The sequence below is a fragment of the Acanthopagrus latus genome, chromosome 13, assembly GCF_904848185.1.
Source record: "Acanthopagrus latus isolate v.2019 chromosome 13, fAcaLat1.1, whole genome shotgun sequence".
Taxonomy (NCBI): Eukaryota; Metazoa; Chordata; class Actinopteri; order Spariformes; family Sparidae; genus Acanthopagrus; species Acanthopagrus latus.
The window spans coordinates 19276886-19303431 of NC_051051.1; the positions used below are offsets into that span (position 1 = coordinate 19276886).

At 38.4% G+C, this 26546-nt stretch overlaps 1 protein-coding gene across 2 annotated transcripts; it reads left to right on the forward strand.

Annotated features, from left to right (window-relative positions):
- The first annotated feature begins 1375 nt into the window (after window positions 1–1375).
- tiprl (TIP41, TOR signaling pathway regulator-like (S. cerevisiae)) lies at window positions 1376–26335 on the forward strand. 2 transcript variants are annotated; one of them, XM_037119961.1, is made up of 11 exons: window positions 1380–1748; window positions 3552–3679; window positions 5461–5640; window positions 6562–6661; window positions 8104–8235; window positions 10908–11003; window positions 11134–11196; window positions 20331–20423; window positions 21069–21245; window positions 23982–24056; window positions 25577–26335. In XM_037119961.1, exons 2-11 carry the CDS (start codon window positions 3555–3557, stop codon window positions 25655–25657), a joined length of 1122 nt encoding a protein of 373 aa, XP_036975856.1. In that variant the 5' UTR covers window positions 1380–1748; window positions 3552–3554; the 3' UTR covers window positions 25658–26335. The 2 variants fall into 2 exon arrangements, with proteins under 2 accessions (XP_036975855.1, XP_036975856.1); XM_037119960.1 differs by lacking the exons at window positions 20331–20423; window positions 21069–21245; window positions 23982–24056; window positions 25577–26335 and adding an exon at window positions 13293–14008 and having other exon boundaries at window positions 1376–1748.
- The last annotated feature ends 211 nt before the right edge of the window (window positions 26336–26546 follow it).

Genomic DNA, 26546 nt, shown 5'->3' on the forward strand with positions numbered 1-26546 from the left:
GTATCTCCTTCTGCATCTCTGCTATCCATCACCTGACAAAAATATATTGGTAAATGACATGAACAGTGGGACAATTTGCGGTGCAACAATTATCAATTTTGATGATACGGTTATAGAGGAAAAAACTTTCACAATTATCATGAGTTTAGATGTATAAAATCATATTTGTAAGGTTTTATTGTATTTTTCCCTAAATCTTTCATTGTTGGTGTTTTTTTTTAACCAGCTGCTGAATTTCAACATAAAAATAATACATGAAAATATGTGTATCTCTTTGGCATTAAATATAAGCTTTTTTAAAATATTTGCATTGTTGAGCCTCTACAGTTATAATAATAATAATAATAATAATAATAATAATAATAATAATAATAATAATAATAATAATAATAATACACATTTTATTTATCAGCAAGAGGGCACTTTGGCATGCTTTTTTGGCTCCCAAGAGAGCACTTTAGCATTTTGTTTATGGACACCTCGAAGGGCGCATTATCCCGCTTATACAATGGTCACTTGCCAAAGAAAAGAAATTCACAGCATTCATGTAGATATTTTCATGCGTCTTACAATCATAATATAGTGTTAAGTGTTAAGTTTTTCACAAGCCGTAACTTAGTTTCCTTGGTAACGCCTGAAGGTTTGTTTGACTAATACCTGGAACAATCATTACTCTCCCTTAAGATTCTTATGCAATGGAGACGATGTTCACTCCTCCAGTAAATAGGACGGACCATAGATACAACTTGGCAACGGGAGATATTCCAGTCTGCTCAGCGGTGAGCATGAAAGCTAATGCTATGCTAGCAAGATTCAAAGTCAATAACTTTGCGTATGGTTGACAAACACTAAATATAATTTGACAGTATGCTAGCTAACAAGACTTAGACAAGATTATTCGCTTTAGAGGGGAAGTGTGCTTTCTGCAGCTTGAGTGTTACAGTCGCCATCCGTGTTCAGAGGATAAGGCACTGAAGGACTGACAGACTGCACTGAGTGTTGGAAATAAAATATTCAGATATGATACGCCAGCTAGTGCACTGATTTACAACTGTGAACAGACAATTTGACTGGAACTACTTAGTAGGTGTCCATATATCAGGGGTTAATGGAACCCTCCAGCCAATCAGAATCGAGTATTCCCCCAGACCACGGTATAATGCGAATTAAACCTCTGATAATAATCCTTCTAGTTGATGTGACCCAGGAAAAGCAAACGCCCAATTTACAGTGCACGATTAATAATAACTCCTGGGCAACTAGCAGACTGGTGTGCAAGCAAGATGGAGTGACAGCGGGATGGCCAATCAGACAAGAAATGGCAGAGCCAATCGAGGAGCTTGTGGGCGGTCTAAACTAAGGGAAACAGGCTTCAGTTTGAGCGGCCGTTTTCGCTTGGTCCTGGTGCTTGACGTTTCTCTGTTTACTATAGAATGTTAGGAATCATAATCCTTAATTGTGTAAAATTTTGTAGATGAGTCAGATCGTAATAGACCTGATTAATGCTTTTGTCACATGGATCCCTTTTTCTGACTATCCTCAATTAGAGTGGGCCGTGGTGTTGTTAGTGTGGTGAGGACCTGCTCTTCTTTGGGGTATAGACCATCTGTGGCGGACCATGTATAGTTTTGGTGATGTGTGACCAAATAGCGGAACTACAGAGGGAGTGCTGCGAACTCACACGGACCGTCTTTACCAGCGCACTCCCGTAGCCTCCATGACAAGGAGCAGTTGACAACAATATCAAGGTAAAGTAATGCTGTTTTTCTGTTTAGGTATGTTATAACGCACAGCCGCTCCGTGTGCGAGGTGACGGCTGGCTGTGTTTTCTCTTTTACCATGACCCAGACCTATAGAAGAGACGGACTGCAGCGAAGCCGAGGTCGCTTTTGTAGGCTACTCTGATGATATTATACACAAGAGAACAGCCCGGAGCTGCTGATGAAGGCTCTCAAGTCATCCAGCTCATTGTAACTCTAAGTTCTGTGTCCAGTCACCCGCAATACAGAACTCGGAATTACTACATCGTCCATGCTTTGAGAAACTAGAACAACGACATCTGTAACTCCTTTTATTTTGGGAGGTTGTGGAGTAACGTTAGTAGTGTATGAGCACAACAAAGCCAGTGTCCTAACCCACTGCTCTATAAATGGCACTGGGTAAATAACTGATACGTTGGAGACCTGGAGAATAAGGTTAACATGAGTGTTAGCTGGGTTTAGCAGCTAATGCAAACATTTCCAATAAACTGATTGGACTCGGTGAAGTAAACGCAATTAGAACCAACGCAATAGTAAATAATTAAAATGACTGTCCATTTTGTTTTAGCTCAAATGAAGATATAACCAGTAACATAAACATGACGTGTGTGTCCATCCCTTGAAGATACAAGTCTAGCAATGGAGAGCAAGACATAACACACCCATTAGTCACCATCCGTAACACACCCATCAGTCTCCATAAGCAACACACCCGTCAGTCTCCATAAGCAACACACCCGTCAGTCACCACCAGCAACACACCCATCAGTCACTATTGGTAACACACCCATCAGTCACCATAAGCAGCACACCTATCAGTCACCAACAGGGACACACCCATCAGTCACCGTCAGTAACGCACCCATTACTCACCATCAGCATTACACCCATCAGTCAGCATCAGTAACACAACCATCACTCACCATAAGCAACAAACCCATCAGTCACCACCAGTAACACACCCATCAGTCACCATCAGTAACACACCCATTCAGTAATAGTGTAGATACATTTACATTAAGGCCATTTAGCAGACACTTTTTTCCAAAGCGACTTACAATAAGTACATGTGTCATAAGAAAGAGACCACAACACATCACAATCGGTAAAGTAAAAAGGAATTTCAGTTCAAATGGGACTTCAAATGACAGAACAGTGGTTTGAGGTGGGCAGAAATAGATAACACATCTATCTTTACTGCCATTTGCAAGAAACTGTCAGGTGGCTGGATCATTTTGATGGTGATTTTTGATGTCAGTTATTTTCATCCTTTGCTTAGCTTTTCTGTTTGTTATGTAGTATGTGTTTTCTCCTTATATCCCATTTCCTTATGAACAACAATATTTGGACCCTGGACCCTTGATAGGGTGCTGGTGCTTGGCAGGCCCAGGGCTACAAAACCTATTCTTATAGGCCCTGTACAGTTGGACAACACAAAACTTGCTGATGTAAATAAGTAGTATAATTGTGTAGTAGTAAGTCAAGTATATCTTTGCATAATGAAATAGAGTAATAATGAGAACAACAATATAACATACGCTAGCAAAAATACAGCATACTATTGTAAACTATGACAAATCAAAGTTATACTTGTATCAAGCTTGAGTGTAATTGTTAAATCTGGCTGTACCTTCGGGAATTAATAATTAAATGAAAAGGCGCATACAAGTACCACCAGTGAAAGAAATCTTGCACACCATGCAAATGCTCTTATTTTAGGGTCAGTCAATCCAATCCAATGTTTTTTTTTCAATCTTTGTGTGATAAGTCTGTTGATTATCTCCTTTGCAGTTGATGTTCGGCTCACTGTCCACGATGATGTCCCATGGTTTCAAGAGCAGTAAGCAGGACTTCACCTTTGGACCATGGAAAGTAACTGCTGCCAAAAACCACATCATGAAATCCAAAGACATTGAACGGTGAGGTGTTCATCTGACAGTGGAAAGCAGATATGCATTTCACATCTTACTCTTTACTTATCGGGCCCTCTGGTTGGATAAGCTTTTAGCTACAGTACCAGTCAATAGTTGGGGCACACCTTCTCAATCATGGTTTTTCTTTATTTTTTTAAAAGTATTTTCTACATTGTAGATCAATACTGAAGACATCCAAACTAAGAACAGAAATGGAATTATGTAGTACACAAGAAAGTGTTAAACAAACCGGAATGTGATTTATATTTTATATCCCTCAAAGTAGCCACCTTGTGCTTTGATGACAGCTTTTCACACTTCTGGCATTCTGTCAGCCAGATTAAGGAGGTAGTCATCTGGAATGGTTTTCAGTTAACAGGTGCGCCTTGTCTAGAGTTAATTTCTTTCCCTCTTAATGTGTTTGAGACCATCACTTATGTTGTGCAGAGCTAGGGTTGATACACAGTCCTATACAGTGAATAACCCTAAGTGATTACTCTTCTAATCCATATTTTGGCAAGAACCACTTGGCCAAGTAAAGAGAAATGACAATCCATCATTACCTTATACATCATACATGAAGGTCAGTCAAACCGGAAAATCTCAAGAACTTTGAATCTTGAATTTTGTATCCTCAAGTGCAGTTGCGAAAACCATCAAACACTATGGTGGGACGTATACTCATCAGGACCCACCCCAGGAAAGGAAGTCCAAGAGTTACCTCCACTGCAGAGGATAAGTTCATTCGAGTTACTAGCCTCAGAGACTGCAAATTAACGGCACCTCAGATTAGAGCCCGCAAAAATGCTTCACAAAGTTCAAGTAGCAGACACTCAACATCAACTGTTCAGAGGAGACTGTGTTAATCAGACCTTCATGGTTGAATTGCTGCAAAATTGCTGAGGAAGAACAAGAAGAATAGAAGTGCTTGGGCCAAGAAACACAATGAATATATATTAGACCAGTGGAAATCTGTACTTTATATAGACATTTCTGGTTCCACCCACTGTGTCTTTCTGAGATGAAGAAAAGGTGAGCGGATGGTTTGTACACTTGTGGTTCCCATCTTGAAGCATGGAGGATAAGCTGTGGTACTTTGCTGATGACACTGTTAGTGATTTATTCAACATTATATGGACAATTAACCCAGCTTGATGAATTTCAGCACCTGGATGACTGCAAGTTAAGAAAGCCAAGCATTCTTTGAGATTACAACACGTTTTGTGGAATACTTTCAATTCATGAAGGAACTATAACCACAACACTTTTCTAAAATAAGTTACAAAGTGCTATACAGGCATAAAAACATTTAGCAGATAAAATATAAACAACAGTACAGTGTATACATTAATAGTAAATAGTAAAAGGTAAGAATTATTTAAGAAATAAAACTTTTTTTTTTTTTTAAAGGACAAGTGAGCAATTCAGGAGAATGCCATTCTGAGTGTTTTTAAAAAGGGATTTAAAAGAAAGTGTTAGCCTACTTCATCACCCATAACACCTTGTTCCGAAGTCATTGTGGTGCCCTGACTCCAAAAACTCGGCCTCCCCTGGGGCAAGCCTAAACATGCACAAATCATCCGGTTTTACACCAACATGTGTCAATGCTAGCTGACTGCTTGCTGTTATTAAAGCAAAAGAATGACACACTAAATATGAAGGTATTCTGACGTTCATGTACAGTTTTTGAAGATTTTTTTATTATTTTTTTTTTTTTTTTAAGAAAGACAAGTGTTATCATGTTGGAGTGTTACAAGTAACCAGATGTTTCCTGTTTGCCTGTCCAGTTTAGCTGAGGAGATGAACATGCCATCCCTTCCAGAGATGCTGTTTGGAGACAATGTCCTGCGCATCCAACACACAGATGGCTACGGCATCGAATTCAACGCCATTGATGCCCTTAAAAGAGTCAACAACATGGAGGATGCTGTCAAAGTGGCATGTGCTCAGGAATGGCAGGAGAGCAGGCAAGATTGGCATCACAATACAATATATAGGGCTTTCCATTAAAAACTATAATGGAGTAACCAGCTGGTGGGGTAACGTAGCCAACTAGGGGGGTCCCAGGGAAACTGTCTGGCATTAGAAGCTTAGGTCTTCTGACACTAGCACTGCACTAGAGTTGGGAATTAATTTAACCTACACACGAGTTCAAAAATTGATAGAAAAAGTCAACGTGCAGTATTTACTATCCATATTTTTCAGGCACAAGTCCACTTCATCCCTGTGCACTGAGGAGCATGTATGAACAACGGCGACAAAACCAAACTGTTGCATAACCTGCAAGCTGTCTTGGCAAAATAGCTTACAGCTCCAAAAGACCTCAAGGAGATTTATTTTGATTTATTAGTGTAGCCTTAAATTGTGGGCTGTAAAGTTTGAGTGGAATTATCTTTCCACATTTAAGACTGTGGATGTCAGAGGGTAAGGTAAAGGCAAACATATTCAGACAGAATAAATATTTCTTCCACAAAAGTCACAGAGAAATCACATGGGCTAATGATAAAAATATAAAAAGCAACAACAACCAAGCGTCTCTTGGTGTAAGCACATTGTAGAAAAGGCCCTCCAGTGCTCTCCGACAGCACTACACCTGTGGTCGGCTTAGGGAAAGTTCTGAGCATACTGTGCAAACAAGATTTTTGTTTATTTTCAATCCAGTATGTAATTGGTCCTCTGTGGGGTTTGTCATTTTGTTCCACGAATGAAGCAGCTTTGCTCTCAAATGAGGGAAGTGATTTAAAAAATAAAATATTGGTACTACTGGTACTACTCCGAGACGATCAAACATCACCGATATAACACAAAAATATATATTCACAACATATACGAAGCAGTTCGTTTTCAGCAACATAAAGAATCTCACTATCTCTGTGATGTCCTTCCAGAGCGGATTCTGAACACTCCAAAGAGGTAGTGAGACCCTACGACTGGACATACACTACAGACTACAGAGGCACTATGATAGGAGATGGTATGCAGATAAAGGTGGGTCATTATCAGTCCCGGTAGTTAACACAATAACATCAGCACCTTTGTTACAGTTTTAGTTAAAGTTTACAACCACTTGTCAAGAACATGTACTGTATGTCATGGCAATCTTCAGTTTCAATGATTTCTACACCTCTCATTTTTCTGGGATGAAATGAGTGGAACACATACTACTATGTCACAAAGTTTGGTTCAATAATGAATGCATTATATGTATGTATTATTATATAGGTCTTCTGAAAATTTGACCAAATCTGCTGGTTCAAAATATACACAGTAATTCTAATATTTGGTTAAATGTCTCTTGGCCATTTTCAAGTCATTCAGGTGCCTTTTGGTTTTTGATGTGTGTTTGGGATCATTGTCTTGCTGACACACACAACTGGCCCAGACCCAATCTTCTGGCCGATGATTTTAGGCTTTCCTGAAGAATTTGGCAATAATGCTTCTTCTTCATTATTCCACTTACTTTCTTTGGAGCACTAGAGCCACTGGCAGCAAAACAGCCCCATAGCATAATACCATTATGGTAACATCATCCTTGACACTAGGTATGGTGTTCTTGGGGTTAAAGGCCTCACCTTCTCTTCACCAAATATATTGCTACTCAGTGTGGTCAAACAACTTAGTTTGTGTTTCTTTGTCCATGTGATCAAGAGCAAACTGCAGTCCAGCTTTAAGGCGCCACGTCAGAAGTAAGGGCTTCTTTCTTGCGCAGCAGCCTCTCAGCTCATATTGATGTAAAACACACTTGACATTGGACACTGACACCTGTCTTCCAGCAGTTTCTAATTCATTGCAGACTTGCTTTTTGGTGTTTTTGGTTGACCCTTGAGCATCCTGACCACTTTTCTCTCAACAGCATGTGCCATGCACTTAACTTACAAACTAACCAATCAAAAATGTGCTCTTTCGGATCAATGCTGACCTCCTTAGACTTTCCCAATATAGTGTTTGTAACTGAGTTTAATGGGTATACCAAACCAGCCCTGGTAAAATGGGCCCAGAAAAATCACCAGCTGTTATCAATCAGAAGCAGTCAGAAGAAGTTAAGAGGCTATGCTACAAAGAACATTCGATTCACACAACTTTCTATAATCACTTAATTGATCGCTCAAGTTTCTGTATGTATACATTTGAGCCAGCAGGTGTGGTCACTTTAATAAATTCATTATTGAACCAATAACCAATTATTGTTTTGTTACAAAATAATATGTGTTCCACTCATTCCATCACAGAAAAGTTAGAGTTTTAGAAATCATTGAAACTCAAGATTGTCAGGATATACATGTTCTTTGGAACGTGTGGATGTGGATGTAAGCATGACTGTATCTGTTTCGTTAAGAAGTCTCAGAATAAATATGTAAATAAGAGTAATTTTCAATTGCTGAACCGCTTTACATCCACAATGTGTTACATTTTAACCTGTTCATCTGAAGGTGCTTAAGACAGAAGAACGTATTGACATGGAGAGGCTGAAGGCTCGGGAACAGATCATGTTCTTCGATGAGATTCTCTTGTTCGAGGATGAGCTGCATGACCATGGAGTCTCAATGATCAGTGTCAAAATTGTGAGTGCTGTGTTGATGTTAAAAAAGCTGATGCTATTGATCCAATTGAGTATCAGAATTACTATCATTTAAACATTCTGTGGGCCTACTGAACTTTTTAGTTAATTTTCCAGCCACAGTCTGGTTCTAATCAGGACTTATTTACTGAGCCCATTTTTTAAATTACAGCGCCATTTTTTCAAAATGTGTAATTTGTTCAATATGACCCAAATTTATAGGTAGTGTTCAAAACATAGGGGATATCATATCACCAATGTAACAGACTACGGTTGCTCTTTGATGCTATCGTTGTCAGGAGTACCATTCGCTCCTTAGTTCATCACTCAGCAGTAAATGGTACGCCCAAAAAACCCAAACCAGTTATTCCAGCAGGCGAACATTGCATATGGGTGTTTAGTAGTGATGCTGATTAATTCAGGTCCTGACATTCTGTGCAAAGTATTTGAATTGAACTGTCCTCTACAGGTTGAAACTTGGTTTTTGCAGTTGATTTTTGCTATCAGCAGATCCCTGTGGAAGAGACAGCTTCTGTCACCAACTTCACCTCCTTCCCCTCTCCTAGAAAATTAACATCTGTACAACATATAAATAACATATATATTAAACATATAAATAACATATATGTTAAACATATATGTTATGCCAATCTGTCAATTAATAAATGCGTGAGCTTCTCAGGAGTTGAGACCTGTTGTTGCGAAAAATGTAGCCCTTGCTAACAACCATTTCAACATTTAAGAGAAATGCACACAGTGGAAATGTTACATTATGTAGGGCATCTAAGGGTACCACACTGAAAACATTTGGAGAAAACGTCTCTTTCCAAACATGGCCTTAAGATTTATAAGGATTCGACAAATAATTTATGAGTTATGGTTCTTTTTCTGCTGTTTTGGTGGCCGTGTTTTTTTTTTTTTCCAATATTCATGATTTAGTATAGAAATGTTAAATCTCAGTCTTGCAATGCTGTACATTATACCAGTGTGGGTGTTAATGCAGTCAAAATCCAACTTCTGTTTTTCAAGATAGTAAGCCAAAAATCCACTGTGGCACACTTTTATGACCACATTTTAAGATAGCTTTCAAAAACTTTTGTTTACATTGAGCTGGACTTGTCTGTCCAATCTCAATTCTACTAGACTTGCAAAATCAGGGGCAATACCGAACTAATTGGGTTCATATTTGCTGGAAAGCATTTGCATACCATTTTCATTTATTGGGCCAGGTTTCATGCCTCTTGCTCTCTCTAGCTCACAAGTCACGAGACAAATAAGTATAACTACAGTAGTACTCAGTAGTATACATACCTCTGCCAAGGCCCATCAGGCTGCTTTAATTCAATCAATCCTAATCCAATAGGTAACTTGATACCCCTGTATCACTCAAACTTTAAAACTACCCATAACTGCTTAAACATAATTTAAGTTTAGCAGATATGTGACAGCCAACCTCTAGCACAACAATGCAGATTTAATCATAATTTCATTGTTTGTTTATTCATCTTCAAATTTTAGTGAGCAAGTGGCACTCACTGATTAGTGTAAAAACACAAAAGTATAACTTAATTCAATGATAATGGTGAAACTAGCTAATATTTGTTGAGGAAGCAACATAATGAATGAGGAGAGCAAGCAGCACATTGTGAAAAAAAGCATTTAATTAGAGAAAAAGTTAATTTTTGAATGTGGCACAACAGTTAAATTTTAAAGTCAAAAAAAGCTGCCAAGCTGCCCCCTCGAGTGAGACTGTGTCATTATGTAGCTATAAATATGGGGCATTAATACATTGACTCAAATGATTGTTTAGAAATTCACCATTCCAGTTCAGAGTACTCAGAGGATCCTTTGTATGGAGAATATTTTGTTCATTATCACAATTATCACAAAACACGTCCATATAGAAATTACAGTTAAAATAAATACAATCAAAAAGATTATTTTCCTACAAAACAAAGAATAATCAGGACATAAATAAAGGAAAAAAAATCTAAATAAAAAATGTATAGATAAAGTACAATTTCAAATGCAAAAAGAGATGCTCAAAGTTAAAATATTTGTAATGGAAATAATACAAAGGAAACATGAAATGTGTGCCCGGCTTGGGGATTGAGCTTCAGTCAAGATCAGTAGATCATATAGGGACTAAAATCAGTGATAGTAGAGGGACAGCTGTGGAGGAGGACACACATTCCAACGGGTTGTTGTGTTAGTGGAAAACAAATGGTACTAAGTTGTAAGTTACAGAATTAGCTGTTGTAAGAGTTTAATGTTTCTACAATATCAGGAAGTGTCACGATAGAATCACGCAAGCTTAAAGTCCCAATTTTTCAGGCTTGTCACTTCAAAGGCAGCCATGTTTTTCACCTGATCTTGATCATTTAAGTAAGAAATCGCTTTCTCAGTCCCCTCAATCTTTACCCTTTTTAGTGTCGATACAGTCAAAATGTAAAAAGTTCTTTTCATATTACCTGTTTTAAAAACAGTTCAGAATTATGTAAAATCCATAATAGTGGACTTTTATGTCCCTGTGAGATTTGAACCCTTATAAACTGGCAAAAAGTCAGAAGGGTAGTGCAGCCAAATGATTCCAAAATTTTCTCTTTGCATTTCTGTAATATACTGTCATTGCATGCAACAAAAACACATTTTCTGTATGTTTTGTTGATGATTCAGAGGGTGATGCCCACCAGTTTCTTCTTGTTGCTGCGTTTCTTCCTACGAGTGGATGGAGTGCTGATTAGAATAAATGACACACGACTGTATCATGAGGCAAGTTGACTTTCTTCAGCCAGGACTAAGTGAAGTGCAGGTTTTTATAATGAGCGAATTACGGAATTTGATTATTTATCCACAGTGACCATGATAAATTAATTAATTGTTATGCTGTTCTTGATTCCAGGCTGGTAAGAATTACATGCAACGAGAGTTCAGCACAAGGGAAAGCAAAATAGCAGAACTGAAGGTAAGCACTGTCATCAATTTTATGCATCTGTTACAAATAAAGTTTTAAGGGAGTAATTTGGAGCAGTTGGCTGTAATGTAGAAATGAGTAGGGGGCTGTACTTCCTCAGTGTTTCCTTCAAACCCTTTTGTTGTTCATTAATTTTTTTTGCAAAACCATCATTGCAAGTTGTTAAATTTGTAAAGACCAAACCAATTACTACCATATATGTATTAAGGTACACATATATTTACCATTGCTCAGTTGCATTCTTTTGATATGCCTTATCTGCTGAATAACAATTGGAGGTATTTGGGTTTCCCATGACTATTTATTCACAAGTGCATTTAACCCACTGAGCTAGACACCTGTTAGTTACGCTGGCAGCAAAGCAGTAATGATTGTGAATGTGTCGTTCAGCACGGAGAGACTGAGCACTTCAACACTTCTGAACACAGTATAACATTTAATTAACTTGTGAGTCCAATATAATAACTTAAAACGAGCATTTAAACTATCAATTTTACCACTTGCATGAAGCATGCCACCTTTTAACAACACCAGCAAAGCAACAAAAGCATTAACAATACTATTCTGAGTCGGATTTTGTTTGGAAAATCACAAGGAGACTATCGGAACATTTCGTCAGCATAAGATCATCAACTTGCCCCATAAACGTTTAAAACCAACACACTAACATATGAATGATAAACAAATTAAATGCAAGTGTTAAAAATATGTTAACCTTTCTTTAAGAATATAAATAATAAAACAAGTGAATCATTTAAGAAAAGATATTTAAGACATAATTTCACATTTTTCTGATCCGAGTACAAACAAAATGAAATAACATAAAGCTAAATAAAAAGCTAAATATTACAAATTGAATTGTTTACAGCAAATTGAAAAATGTAAGGCAAATATCTTAAAGCAAAATAAATGAAAAATACCATAAACAAATGAATAAATAGGTACAAAGCAAATTGAAATGGCGGACTAGCCCCAGAATTTAAAGAAAACAAGGTCAGAACAGAAGCAAATGACAATAACGCACACGTTGTTCAACAACTACAATAGCCCACCTGACATAATCAGTTTTGGCCCCTCCACTTTGAGTCTGCTCATATTATAAGAAAGCAACACAAGTGTGTCCATGTTAACATGCAGCTTCATGTCATGCACACAATGAAGCCTGCCTCTGAGAAGATGCGCTACCGTGGCGTGGACGTGGAAGGGATACAATGTACACACTTGCTGCTCTGGCAAATATCGTTTGGATATGTCTTTATCTCACCATTCTCTCCTGCCTGCTGCTCTTGATCAATAGCCATCAACATGGATATTTCCACCCACTTTTCTTGTTTCTTTGCTGAGGGGCCAAGCTTACTGTACTCTCCACCACGGTCCTGAACAGCACCAGCTTATGCTGGTGATAAGCTCTCAGCCAGATCCTACACCATTTTGCATGCCTCGTCCCGACATCGAGGAATGACAAGCTCCTAAAACCTGGGTCTAGGACAGCAGCTTGGGTGTATATGCAGGTCTCCAGGTTACCTGTGAGCTCCTATCTCTTAGCAACTTATTCTGTGAGCCATGTCTTGAGTGCCATTAAACTCTCCGGCATACGTTTTAATTTCTTCCAGAACTGTTGCTTTCATGTTGTTGTATTTGCTTGTAATGACATGTTATGGTGTCACCTTTGGGTAGGCTGTAACCTGGCTTAAAAAAATTCCACTAGTTGTCTTAAACTTTCAACGCTGACAATGTTGACAGGTCTCATGTCAATAAAATCATCAGTTTTGTCTGGGATATCTCTCTTTTAATCACAAGTGGTGGCCTTGTCGATGAAGTTGATTTTGCTGACTCCGCAGTCGTCTCTGGAGTATAGTAACTAATACAGCTTTTACTTAAATGTTTCAGATGATACACCGTGTTTGTAGTCAAGGAATGATAGGCAAATGTTGAGTTTACATGTCACCTTCTTGGGGTCATCTTTCCCTGAAAATGGTCCCACACTTTGGATTTCCTGTCCTATTATAGTTTGTATTATGCTGATTATGATTATTAAAATGTTAGGTCTGCTATGATGTAATGCATTTATTTACTCTGTCTTTTAGAACGTGCCTGCTGCTCTGTACACTGATCCTAATGAGATCGCCCAGCATTTAACCCTGAAGCTGACAGAGTGTGAGAAGCTGGAGCTTCCAGTGATGCAGCCTCAGACAGCTGATAATGAAGTCCTTCAATGAGGGGCACATTGATTAGATGCATGATGAAAACTTTGAATAACAGTCTTAAACTACATCCCCAATCTTACAGTAACGTAACCAGTGATTTCCCCTTCAAAAATCTGTACAGGAATAGTTTTTATATGCCATTATGATGATATGTTCTTAAAACTGAAACCTGACTTTAGACAGTTCCAGTATGATCACAGTGCAGCTTGAGACATTGTAAAATCATAGAAATGTTAACCCCAGTTTAGGACTTTGATCTAGCTCCTGGCTTTGTCCATATTCGAACTGATTTTGTTTTATGATATATTTTTCACCGTCACGTTTCATCAGCATTTTGACATAAGGCTTGGTAGGGTAGCTGTTTCAATGCTTGTAATTTTAGTGTGTTGAAAGATGTTTGCAAAAATAAATGCAAAACAGCACTGCATTTTCAGAAGACAAAAAGTCTATGAGAATTTCTGTAAATATGTCTACTGTATTTTCTATGGTGACTAATGGAAGGTGAAAAAACAACTTACTTTTGTGAGGCAAACACTTCCAGAATCTATGTGAATATGTCAACCATATGGCCAAATAAATCTGTTTGTGCAAATATGTATAATTTCCTTTGGTTTTGCTGAATTCTTGTTTTCCTTTGATAGAATGGTTTACTTCAGCTGTGCAAAACACTGTCAGAAAGGGTTTCTGATCCAATTTCATTAAACATTCACTCCAGATAAAACTCAGTCACAGCTAAATGTTTATATGCAAATCAACCTGTGACCTGTGCTTTCTTTGACAATGTCAGCATGGAGCAAATTTGATGATTTGGTGTTTCATGTTGAATTGGGTCTCGTATAATATAACACAGAGTGTGATCATTTTAACAGTCCCTTTTTACATATACAGAGGAGCAATAGAAAGCATCCTGACTGGAGACAGACAGGAGGGCTCTACTGTAGGTGATTAAAACCACCAGAACATCATTGGTACCATCTACAAATCATCAATGACATCAGTGAAGTGGGATGTCTACAAAGAGCCCAAAGGATACTGAAAGACAATACCCACCCAGTCATAGTCTGCCCACCATGCTGCCATCTGACAAAAGATACAGAATTATCTGCTGTTGCACTATAGGGCACCGAGCAGCTTTATTCCTCAGAGTGTGGGGCTATACAACCCATAAAGGGAAATCAAAAAGTATTCAAGATTGAATGGCCTACTCTTCATGTTTCACCAATATGAACTTAGTTTTCATTTAGTTTGTGTGGGAAATCACTGAAGTGGACATGACTTTGCTGTCAAGCTCACGCTGCGCACTGAAGACTGTGCAGTCTCTGCAGTCAGCTCACCTGGATCACCCTCACCACCTGTGAATATTGATTGTATGATTTATGAAAGCCTGCAAATAAAGTCACTGATGGCTTTCACAGAATCATGACAATCCATATCCTCACTGTGAGTCCTAATCATGATGGAGGCCCAGTTCACCGTCACTACAATCAATAAATACTGTTCACCTATCAAACTTCCATTTTCAAACGATATCTCAGGCTGAGGGATACCACAGATTGTCCCAGACAGTCCCAGTGTCTTAAACCCAGATCCCAGTAAAACTTGATCAAAATAAACAAGCCGGTCATGTTTGTTTCCATCAAATCAAGCTCTCAATAAAGGAATGAATATGTCTCTTGTTTCAAATGCTCTCTAAACTCAGAAAAAAAAAATCTAAAAAACAACCATAAAATTAAATTACTCCGAAAAACAAACCAAAAAATAAATTACTCAGAAAAACAGACATAATTACTCAGAAAAAAACAGACCAAAAAATGAATTACTCAGAAAAACAAACCGTTTTTTTTTTTTTTTTTTCCCCCCCCAAGTGAATGCAATACACTTCTGTATCTGCCCGGCCTCAAACTGCCTCATTTCAATCAGCCGGCGCTCTCAATATGTAACATTGCGATTGAAACACAAGTTAAATACTTGGGCATAGTTATCAACAGGAATAAAGAATTAAGGGAGAGAGAAAATGTTCGTAAAAATGTGGGTAAATGCAAAACCATTCTGAACTCTTGGTTACAGAGAGACATCACTGTATTTGGGAGGGTTTTGCTTTCTAAAATGGAAAGTTTGTCAAGAGCTATTTATCCTGCTTTCTCACAAGAAATTTCAGACACAATGATTAAACTTATCAACAACATAAACTTTAAATTTATTTGGAAAAACAAATGCCAGTATGTTAGAAGAGATGAGGTGGTCAAGAGTATTGAAGAGGATGGAGTAAATGCTATAGATTTCTCAGTTATGAATGGTGTTCTAAAATTAAAATTGCTCTATTCATTTATTTTGAAATTTTTCAAAAAATGGGAGGCATTGAATTTGTGTTGTGACTATGATATATATGAACTGCCTGTGAAACTTTCACACTATCACCAACAAGTTCTCCTCTACTGGAATATATATAAGCACAATTTCACTCCTCACAACTCACAACTTTGTGGAATAATAGATATATACTGACCAATCGTAAGTCATTGTTTTTGGGGACCTAGTTTGATAAAGGAATTTGGGCTGTTTCACATCTATTGGATAATCATGGCAATTTCCTAACTCATAAGAACCTTTGTGTTAAATATAACTTTCAGTGCTCAACTAAGGAGTACAATAAAATAACTAAAGCCATTCCAATTCCCTTTAAAACAGTGACTTAACAACTGGTGATGCATTCAAATATTCCAGAAATGAGATCACTTCATGTGGAAGGAGTCAGTTTAGGTAGCAAGTTGTTCACTAATAAGTTTATTAGAAATATTTTGACCGCACAATACTACCCTTTTCAGCTAAAAAGAAAATATGTAGATTACAGTGTTGAGGAGGCAAGAAAGATAAGGAAACAATATTTATCTTATCCAATCCCTCATGAAGCAAGAGGTCACATTTAAAATACTAAATATTTACTATATTTGCTTATATCTATACTAGATATTTATCCATCGAACCACTTCTTACATGTAAGATTTAATTGGGATAATAATTTGTGTGGATTTTGCGAGAGTGACATTGAAATGGTGGAACATATTTTCTTTGAATGTGAATATGTTATACAATTTTGGGTATTATTTCAAAGCTGGCTGTTAACCAAACAGATTATTCTGCAGCCGTTAAACTGGATGTCGATTACAGTTGGAGTGCAATTAGAGGAGAAGGACTTGGACTTCATGGTGAAAAATTTGATCACGCTTGGAAAACATTTCATTCATAGATGCAAATTGCTTAAGGTGAAGCCCCACATCAGCGGATGGAAGGAATGAACTCAAAATATACAAAAAATCCTTGGATTACATGACAAACAAAAATGCCCAGAGACCCTTGTCTTTATTTGACTTATTTACCCTCCTAGAATAAGACCCTCACATTGTTATTTTCTTTTCTTTTTCGTTTCTTTTTATTTGTCAGACTAGCTGGTTCAACATTTTCAATCTTTGAATCACAAATGTGCCTTAATTGTTTGTAATTTGATGATAAATAAATAAATAAATAAAACCTGCCTCATTTCAGATTTCTAATGTGCACACCATCAATCTTTTAAAACATATATTTTTTTTTAAGCTCAGTTTTATATTCATAAATACATTCTATAAGTATTGTCAGCTTTTCAGAGGGGTTAGGGTTTCAGTTTAGTTCCAGAAACAGAAACACGTTCGTGCGCAGTTCGGACAGCCGTCTGATTCGTGCCCTGTTTCATCACTTCGCTCATTTTAGTGTGTTTGTCGCATTTGGACTCTGTTTCCGTGTTTGTACCTTGCCCCGATGCTGAATAAAGTTGGGACAAAAAACAAAACAAAACAAAAACAGACGGGCAGCAACATGGCGCACACAGACGCTCGCTTCACACACAAAATTGCCCAATCAGCTATCGCCATTCCTGACAACTGGCCAATCACGGAGCCCCCTCGGCCTGATAACTATTCAACATGGAGACAACAGTTGAAAAGCTTGAAGCAATGGTAAGCTCCGTGTAAAACTACTTTATTATCTGCATATTACCAAAAAATATCCGTTTTGAACGATTCCAGAGACAACGTCAGAGCTCATCGATTATCGACTGGTTATTTATACGGGGTGCCTAGAACAGTAGGAGCAGTCGGGTCATGGATTTCTGTACTGGAACACAATTCAAATTCCTTTGCGCCATTCAGATGGCCTTTTTGCGGAAGTTACCGTCCGAGCGCAGATGTGACAGCCCCGTCTGAAGGCTCCAGGTAGTCGAAGCCTTCAGATGTCGACTGCTGCAGCCTCACACACACACACACACACACACACACACACACACACACACACACACACACACACACACACACACACACACACACACACACACACACGTCAGCTGCTGGTCGCTGTTCTGAAGTCAGGCCAGCAGTCAGTCCTCACTGCTGGTCACAGTTCAGCAGTCTTATCGAAGGCACTTACTAGTTGGCGCACAGTAATCGCCTTCTCCAAAGAAAACCAACTTTTCTCATTGCTGTAATACTACCACTCCTCCTCCTCCCCTCTCCTCTCCTCTTTTTCAACAAAATACTAACACAGTGAGATTTATGATGAGTAAGAATCTGTCAAGTGACTAAAATGACTAAAATGTCATCACTGTGCTGTAATGCCACCCATATCACCAGGAAAAGAAAGACAAATCCCAAAATCTACAATGATATACACATATAGTGATAACCATATAGTAGTGATGTATTTCCCTGCCCAGTGGCAAGATATCCAGTTGTTTAACAATGGTGAACGTCATGGTGGCACTTTTGGGACTCGATAACCTAAATAAAAACCTTGACTTGCTGGTGGCACAAAAGAAAAATGCAAGGAACTACCAAATGTCATTAGGATTCATGGTCTGGACCACAAGTGTGTTGCCTGTACAAAAATCCCTAGCAACAGTGGTAGACCGCGTGACAGACAGACCAACTGACACCATTGCCATAAGGCCAATTTGCTAGCAGGAAAATGAATGAATACTCAAAGCAGATGTTAAGCTGCATATTTAGTATGTATTTCATGACAAGAGACCCATTCACAACTCACTTAGCTTCAAGAAAGCTTGACCTTTAGCCAAGCTAGTCCACTGTATCTCTAGGGAACCTGTTACACTGCACTGCTGGTGACCCTGCTAGGAAATCAGTGCCATGCAGTAGACATGCTTAGTTACCACAAAAGGAAATGCTGAAGCTGTTGGCAGGTGCTCTGACTTTATTGCACTACTGTATCAGACAGCTAGCAGTGCAATAGTATTGTCAAAGCATCTGAAAACTGCCGAGACCAGCTGCACTGTATACTTTTACATTTGTAGACTGTATCAAGTCATGTGGACCGGATAGATGGACCATGTCGTGGTCTGATAGGTGTGTGAGAGTGCAGTAGGCCCAGGCTCTGCTGGTGAATCCAATAATTGAAAATGGATACAGTATACAGATTGAGTAATTGTAAACACATCTGTACATCACTTTGTTGGCTGCTAACCTACTCTGTCTGAGCTTGTCCTGCACTCCACATGGTCACATGATCAGGCATCTTCCAAAATGCTTTAATCAATTATTGATAACTGCTACACTGCCAGAATGATTTATGCCGCAGAATTTCTTGAAAATAAGCCCATTTTAGTAAAGTAGCTCATGTTTTTTGAAGTGGGGGGTCATATAAAGTACATATCTATAGTCGATCTGTTACCTACTGTAATCACCGATCAGTGCAGCCTCAGTTTGGAGAAGTAGAGAGCCGCTCCAGCCCAGACGCTCAGCTTTGTACTACTGAACGGGGTCCAGAGAAAACGCGAAATTTAACCACCTTAAACAAGGCTCTCCTAAAAAAATCCATAACAGTTCAAGTGTACGTTGTATAGAGAAAATTCACACCGCTTTACATCGCTGTCAGACCACCCTTTCTTTTGGCACTACATTTTCTCAACCATAGAACCTCCATATCCCTACGCAGTTGCGCTAATGCATAGGGGTTCTACGGTCTGTGCCTGTGTCTGAAATTGTTAGGTTTAGTTTTTATAGAAAGTGAACCTCTCGTCCAGCAACTGGGTCTCGCACTGTATTTCACTGCTCGCGAAAGCCCAGTTGCGCTAATGAGTAGGGATACGTAGGTTCTACCGTTTTGATTTTTTTTTTTTCTATTGTGTTTGTCACGTGTTTGGACTCTGTTTGCGTGTTTGTAACTTGCTCTGTGTAATATATACAACGTACACTTGAACTGTTCACTGCAGTACAAAGCTGAGCGTCTGGGCTGGAGCGGCTCTCTACTTCTCCAAACTGAGGCTGCACTGATCGGCAATCATGGTAGGGAACAGAGCGACTGTAGATATGTGCTTTATATGACCCCACTTCAAAAAACACGAACTTTCCCTTTAAGCTATTGTATAGCCATTTGCAACGCGTCATTTTGTGCAATTCGGAGCTCCCTGACACTCCCAGAGGGCTTTGGTGAAAAGGGACCATGGGATAGTCAATATAAATCCCAGGTCTGTAACAGATTGCCAGACCTAATGTAGATGGTAACTCCAACCAAGAAGGTGTTGAAAACATGTATGTAACAGTGTGATCCTACCCTTTACCTGAAGTTCTATGGAGCAGAAACAAGTGACAGAGACACCATAAACTCTGCTATGAGACAATGTACCATCAGTATGACTCCAAAGCTGACTAATTAAGGTAAAAAGTTACATAATGTTGCTTTAACATTATACTTTTGTTTAATAAAAAAAAACAACAAAAAAAACAACAACACAGGACTTGGTATCATTACTAAAACCCTGGTAACGTATCAACATGGTATTGAAAAAAGTTTGAAAAAAAGATGTACTGAGCAGCATAAAGCAGGGGAATTGTCCAATACACTATCAAAGAGTAAAGCTGAGTTTCTTTGCAGTTCCAGAAGTCAGAAGCAGACCTGGAATACATTGAAAAGCGGCTGAAGCTGGAGTTCATCCACCACACTGCAGAGAATGGATGTCCTGCTGAGGTGGGCACTGAACTACAACATCTCTCCCAATATTTTGATTTTTAATTGAATTTAAGTATTACTTCTGACATTGCCATTTTAGCTAATGGGATTTTAGATATGATCTTGCCATTGCCAACATCAATCAGGTGACCTTGGGTTACTTGAAAGGCGCCATCAAATATAATGTATTATTATTATCATTATTATTATTACTATTATTATTAACGTCAATCAGTCAATTTTTATTTGTGTGGGATTTTTCATATGTCAAAGTAATACGAAGTCTTAACCCAGTGAGAGCAAGAAATAAAATAACACAGTCCTCCCACCCATACATACATACATACATACATACATACATACATACATACATACATACATACATACATACATAACAAGCAATATAGAACAGGAACCAAGGAAGTGCTGTCTTATGTAAAACATTGACAAAAAATACAGTGATTACGTGTATCCAAATAGGTACAAACAATGGAGCATATTGTGAAGTTTAACTGGTGTAAAATAATACCCGTGGAAAATCTGGTAGTGTAAATTGTAATTTGAGACCGCAGCTTTCAATACACGATGTGAACTGTGCCACAAAGCAACTGAGGCCAGATGCTTTAACATAAGCAAGGCTAATGATTAACACTGTGCCCACAGGAGAACCCAGTGTTGATGCTGGAGAACCTGAAGGCCATCAAAGCCAAACACGCAGCATTGTGCTCTCAGGTGAGGGATATTTCAGCTGCCCAGAAAGAGTCCATGGACTCCATCAGAAATAACCTCAGCGGCGTCATGAAGGTGATCCAACACTTCCAGCAGACTACTGATGTAGAGGTACCCTCACAAACACAGCACTCACTCTTTAATCACAACCTTATCTGGTCATAGTGTATACAGAGGAGGGTGTTAATGGCAAGTGTTTCATATTATCAGGCTTTTGTCAAAGTCACACAGTTGTTCATTGAGTTGAAAGGTGGAAAAAAGGAACAAATTTTCAATCAGTGTCGCAGATATTAAGTAGAGTTTGGCAAAATAATATGTGGTACATAAGCCTTTTCCAGGCATGCACTTTGACATGTAGAATGTTTGTATTTTTGGCAGTTATAAAGTCTCCGTTGCTATGAAAAACACGAACTCCAACCTCAGAGCAACTTCAAAATCACAAGTTTTTGCAAAGATTTGGATAATGCAATTAGGCTTTCAAGCTTGATTCTTTTGCAGGAGTTTAGCCATTTTAATTCAGTTAATTTTATGTAACATATTAAATAGGAATGAAAAAAAGAGTCACAGCCTTCTTTTGTAATTCTTCACACTGCTTGGTTCTGTCAGATGGTTCTTTGACAGACTGCAGAATTCTATATTCTACAGGGCTCCAGACTAACTCTTAGCCTTAAAATCAAGGATTTAGCCATGCCCCTCAGAATCACGTCTGGTAGGTATGCCAAGACGTTGTAGTGAAGCAAGTTATGTCACTCCCTCTAAACTGAAGTTGCAACCAGTTTAAAAACACCATGGCATCTGTTGATATAGGAAACATATCAACTGAACTCTAACCTCTTCCTGCTTCTCTGAAGCTATGCTATATGCTAAACCATACATGTCCATAGACAACAGACAAATACGGTGGACATCTCTGCTGATGCCATAAAGAAGTAGCCTGAACTGAGAAAACTTCACTGTTAACACAGGCAACTCTTCGGTCCTCATTTAGAGCTAACTTTCCATGAATTCTAAAGCAGTAACTAGTGTTTCAGGGGCATTTGTAGCCTCAGACATGCAACCTCATTCAGTCGTGGAAAACCCTGCATTTTTATTAGCTTATTTGAACCACACTTCGACATGCCATGCACAATGGTGTTGCGCTCCATGTATAATCATGTGAAGGTAAGTTATTGGAGGTCTGAACAGTACAGATTTAGTGGCCTCAGCAACAGATCAATGGACCTCCAGAGCAACATGGAGCTACATGACCATCATAGCACATTATGTTAATGATGATTGGGAAATTTGAAAATCCAGTCCTTCTCACTCGCTCCATCTACGAAGCTCACAGAATGAAAATTTGGCAGAAGTAGTAGAGTGCACAGTGTTAAAGAGAGTCACTAGATGGCAGGTACCTTACTTCCCTTCTTTCGTTGACCTTTAGTTTTGAATTGACTGGGGAACTAAGTTATTGTTGCATTTATGTTGTGAATTAATTATTTGATTTTAACAATAAGGCATTAGTGTCGTACATTGCAAATTAATAATGGAGATTATAAAACTCATGACACCTTGTAGGCCATATTTTGAAATAAGAATTAAAAGAGTTATCATGGCATAAAACCAATTATCCTGGATTAGACCAGTCTTAAAATAGCATAGCCATCTGTGCTAAAAGAAAAATATTTTTCTTTTTTTGGGTCGAACTGAATCCAGGATTTGGATAATCGTGACACCCCTTCTAACTTGTTCCACCAGTAGCACTCCGCTACTTACTGAAAATTCAAAGTAGCTCTTGCACAAAATGTGGGAGTACCACTAAAATTGGCATGCAAAATTATACTCTTTCATATTTTTTTTATATCTACTGTATCACTAATAAATGTTTTCACAAACAAATAGACAGAAACATGTTTCAAAGGAAAAGGTCACTAAGTGAAGTAGAACTTAAACAGAAAGTCATTAGAAAGTTGGCATGAGTTTCTTAAAGAATGCTGCAGCACCTCCTAAAACCAGGTACCATAGCTAAACCTAAACGAGCTGTAGGGGTGAACACAAAGGTCTGCATTATTTCCCCCAAACTTTACCCTGCCCGCTCCCTTGTAGACAATGGACAGTCTCCTTTTGTTTGCTGCATGCGACTTTCCTGACTTGTTCAAATCAATAATGTGCTCTTTCAGATCAATGCTGAGCTCCTTAGACTTTCCCATTGTAATGTTTGTGGCTAAGTCTAATGGGTGTATCAAACAGGTCCAATCAAAACGGGCCCAGAAAAGTCAGCAGCTGTTATCAGTTGGAATCAGTCAGATGAAGTTTAGAAGTCATACTACAAAGAAAACTATCAAGTCAAGTTTCTGTAACCTCCTAAATTCAACTTCAAGTTGTTGTTTGTATGTTTTAGAGCCAACAGATTTGGTCATGTTTTCAGAAGACCTATAGTAAATTAATTTCTTAACCAAACTTCATTAATGTTTATGTTCTACTCATTACATTGCAGAAAAATGAGAGCTGTAGAAATCATGGGAACTCAAGACTGCCATGATATTAATGTTCTTTAGGAGTGGATGGACTTTTGACCACAACTATACATATTTGTTTCGCTTCAGCTGTCTTAATAATAAGAACATTTTATTTAAAAAAAAAAAAAAAAAGAATTGACACATTGACAGGAAACTGTCAAGCAGTATGTTGTTTGATCCTGTTTTTATGCACTGAATGAGAAAATTAGTCTCCGGCTGACTAACTAATCAACTCTCAGGGTGCAGCCCTAGATGTGACATTGTTTTTCATGCATAGATAATATGATATGGAATTAACATGCTATGTATAAGTCAAATTGTTGACCGTGCCTTTGTTAACATGCTACAGGTTCAGCCACTGACAGAGTCAGAAAAAGAGTCTGCGGAGCTCGTGGGTTCATCTTTTACTCGGACAGCAACAGAGGTAAACACCTTTTTTTGATAACTTTTGTGACAGTGTCAGCATTTCCTTTGCTGCCTCGTAACAGGAAAACAACATCACACCTCTGATAGCATGGCAAAACGTAAGAGATCAGAGACCAGTGAAGCTGTTGTTTGTTAGACTGAGACCACGAGCTATGAAGGGGTTGAATTAAACCATAAGACCTGGGAAACTACTCAGAACTTCACAGAGCAGGAAAACTCGGCATGTTTTTGACCACAAGCCAGTTTATGGTGATTAAGCAGCTTAGTTAAGTGCGGAGATTTCTGCTGAGATACTACATTACAGAACCAGCTTGAGTTAAATGTAATGCTTCTGACTGTGCATCAGAAAATATGCCTCTACTCAATAAAACACCTACAGCTGCTTCATAACGTCCAACATCCTTTGAGCTTGGTTTGTTCATATCCACAAAATGCATCAAAACTATTTTCTAAAGTTATCTTTTTTAATTTTTTAGTTGTAATCTCTATCTGCATAAAAAAGAAAGAGCGTAGACTTGTCACTTCATGGTCCCTGTGTGTGACGTGTTGGGAACCCCAGCTGATCAGTTTGCCATATTGTTGTGCTACTAGCATGCTGGACTAACTAGTGATTGTTGTCCTCCCTGTTGGATGAACAACTAGAACATCTGAGGCAGATCAAAACTGTGTTTTAAACTGGGGCACAAAACCAAACCAACTCACATATGAAACATCACACTGCGCAAGGGAATATCTGTCATGTTCCCTCTATAGCATTTAGCCATGCTAAATAACATGCCCAGCTACTGACCCGGCATGCCTCATACAGCGTAAATTAAGCCTGCCAGTCCTACAGAGATCACTGGCATCCACAGAATAAATAAAGTGTCTTCAAACTGTGCACACTGCAAAACTGAGTGAACACACATGACACATGGCGTTGCACTCCACTGTGGTTTCAGTCATTTATATTACAACTATATTCATTATGACTTTGGCAACTTAGCCTAAAAATAGTGTTTTGCCTTATTAAAAATGATTTCAGAAATGTGACCATGACAGCGTGGTGTGACATCTGTTGTAGTGGGAACTACCACAGAAGCAGCTCTGAGTAGAGACAATTTAGTCATGATTTACTGTATCAAAGGTTTAGGGTCACCACCTCTGAGAGGAAAAATCAAATTAATTATCAGTCAAATATAAAAGTGTGACGTTACAATTAAATTGATCCCTGTTCGAAGAAATACACAGCAAAACAACTGGATCTGAATCAAAGTATTTATCAATACTAAGACAGTGACTTAAATTAAATGATGATCAGATGTGAATATTTATCATTTACAAGCAGTCAAAATGATGATGGTGAATTGGAACCATTTCACAGCGAAAATCTGGGTGGGGCTGTACAAGAATGAATATTGGCTACATTAACATTTACACATTCAGATTGCATTTTCTGCAGGAAATGCATTTTGAAGTTTCTGCCATTGTTGTAGCTAAACGTATTAAATGTTTTTGTTTGTTTGTTTGTTTTTTTAGGTGCTTCCTGCTGCAGTAGCTTCTGGCCAACAGCAGCTTTTGAGTGGATCTGCTACCTTCAAGTCCTCTACTCAGCTGTGAATACTGCACAGACGGCGGCGTCAGTCAGGCAGCTGATCAGTTTGTTGGTTGGACTGCCAGTTTAGTCTGGACTGAAAATATTTTGAAACAACTGTTGGATAGATTGCCATGCAATTTTGTACTGCTGTTCATGTTGCCATAATGAGGAATCGTGATGACTGTTGTAATCCTCTGACTTTTCATTTGGGATGAGTTAATGACAGAATACCTGCAAAACTGATGACATTCCCATCAGCTTCAACTGTACTTTGTGTTTAGTGCTTTTTAACATTATATGGTATATATTACACCTGTTTTATATGAACATATTTGTATTAACAATCATCTACAACCATTTCCATGTATGCTGTTTAGTCCCAGTGTCCTGTTTCCATAGAAGAATGAATGTACTTTTGGCAGATATTGCCCCATTTGTAGGGCTCATTCTTCTCAGTTTGTGTTAAAATGATTCAATCTGTATTTAACAGTTCATGGGTAAAGCTTTTACAGGTCCATTGTATCTATAATATACCCAAGTTCCCTGGAAAGAACTATGTACAATGGATATAAAAAGTCTTCACACCCCTGTTTAAATGGCAGGTTTTTGTGATGTGACCTTTAATGTGACCTGTAACCTGTACAACTCAGTTGAAAAGCAAACACATATTTTACTGGGAATAATAAAAGCTTAAAAAAATGTGGTTGCGTAAGTGTGCACACCCTTAAACTCATACTTTGTTGAAGCACCTTTGGATTTTATTGCAGCACTCAGTCTTTTTGGGTAGGAGTTTATCAGCATGCCACATCTTGACTTGCCAATATTTGCCCACTCTTCTTTGCTAAAATGATCCAAGTCTGCCAGATTGCAAGGCCATCTCCTGTGCACAGCCCTCTTCATATCACCCCACAG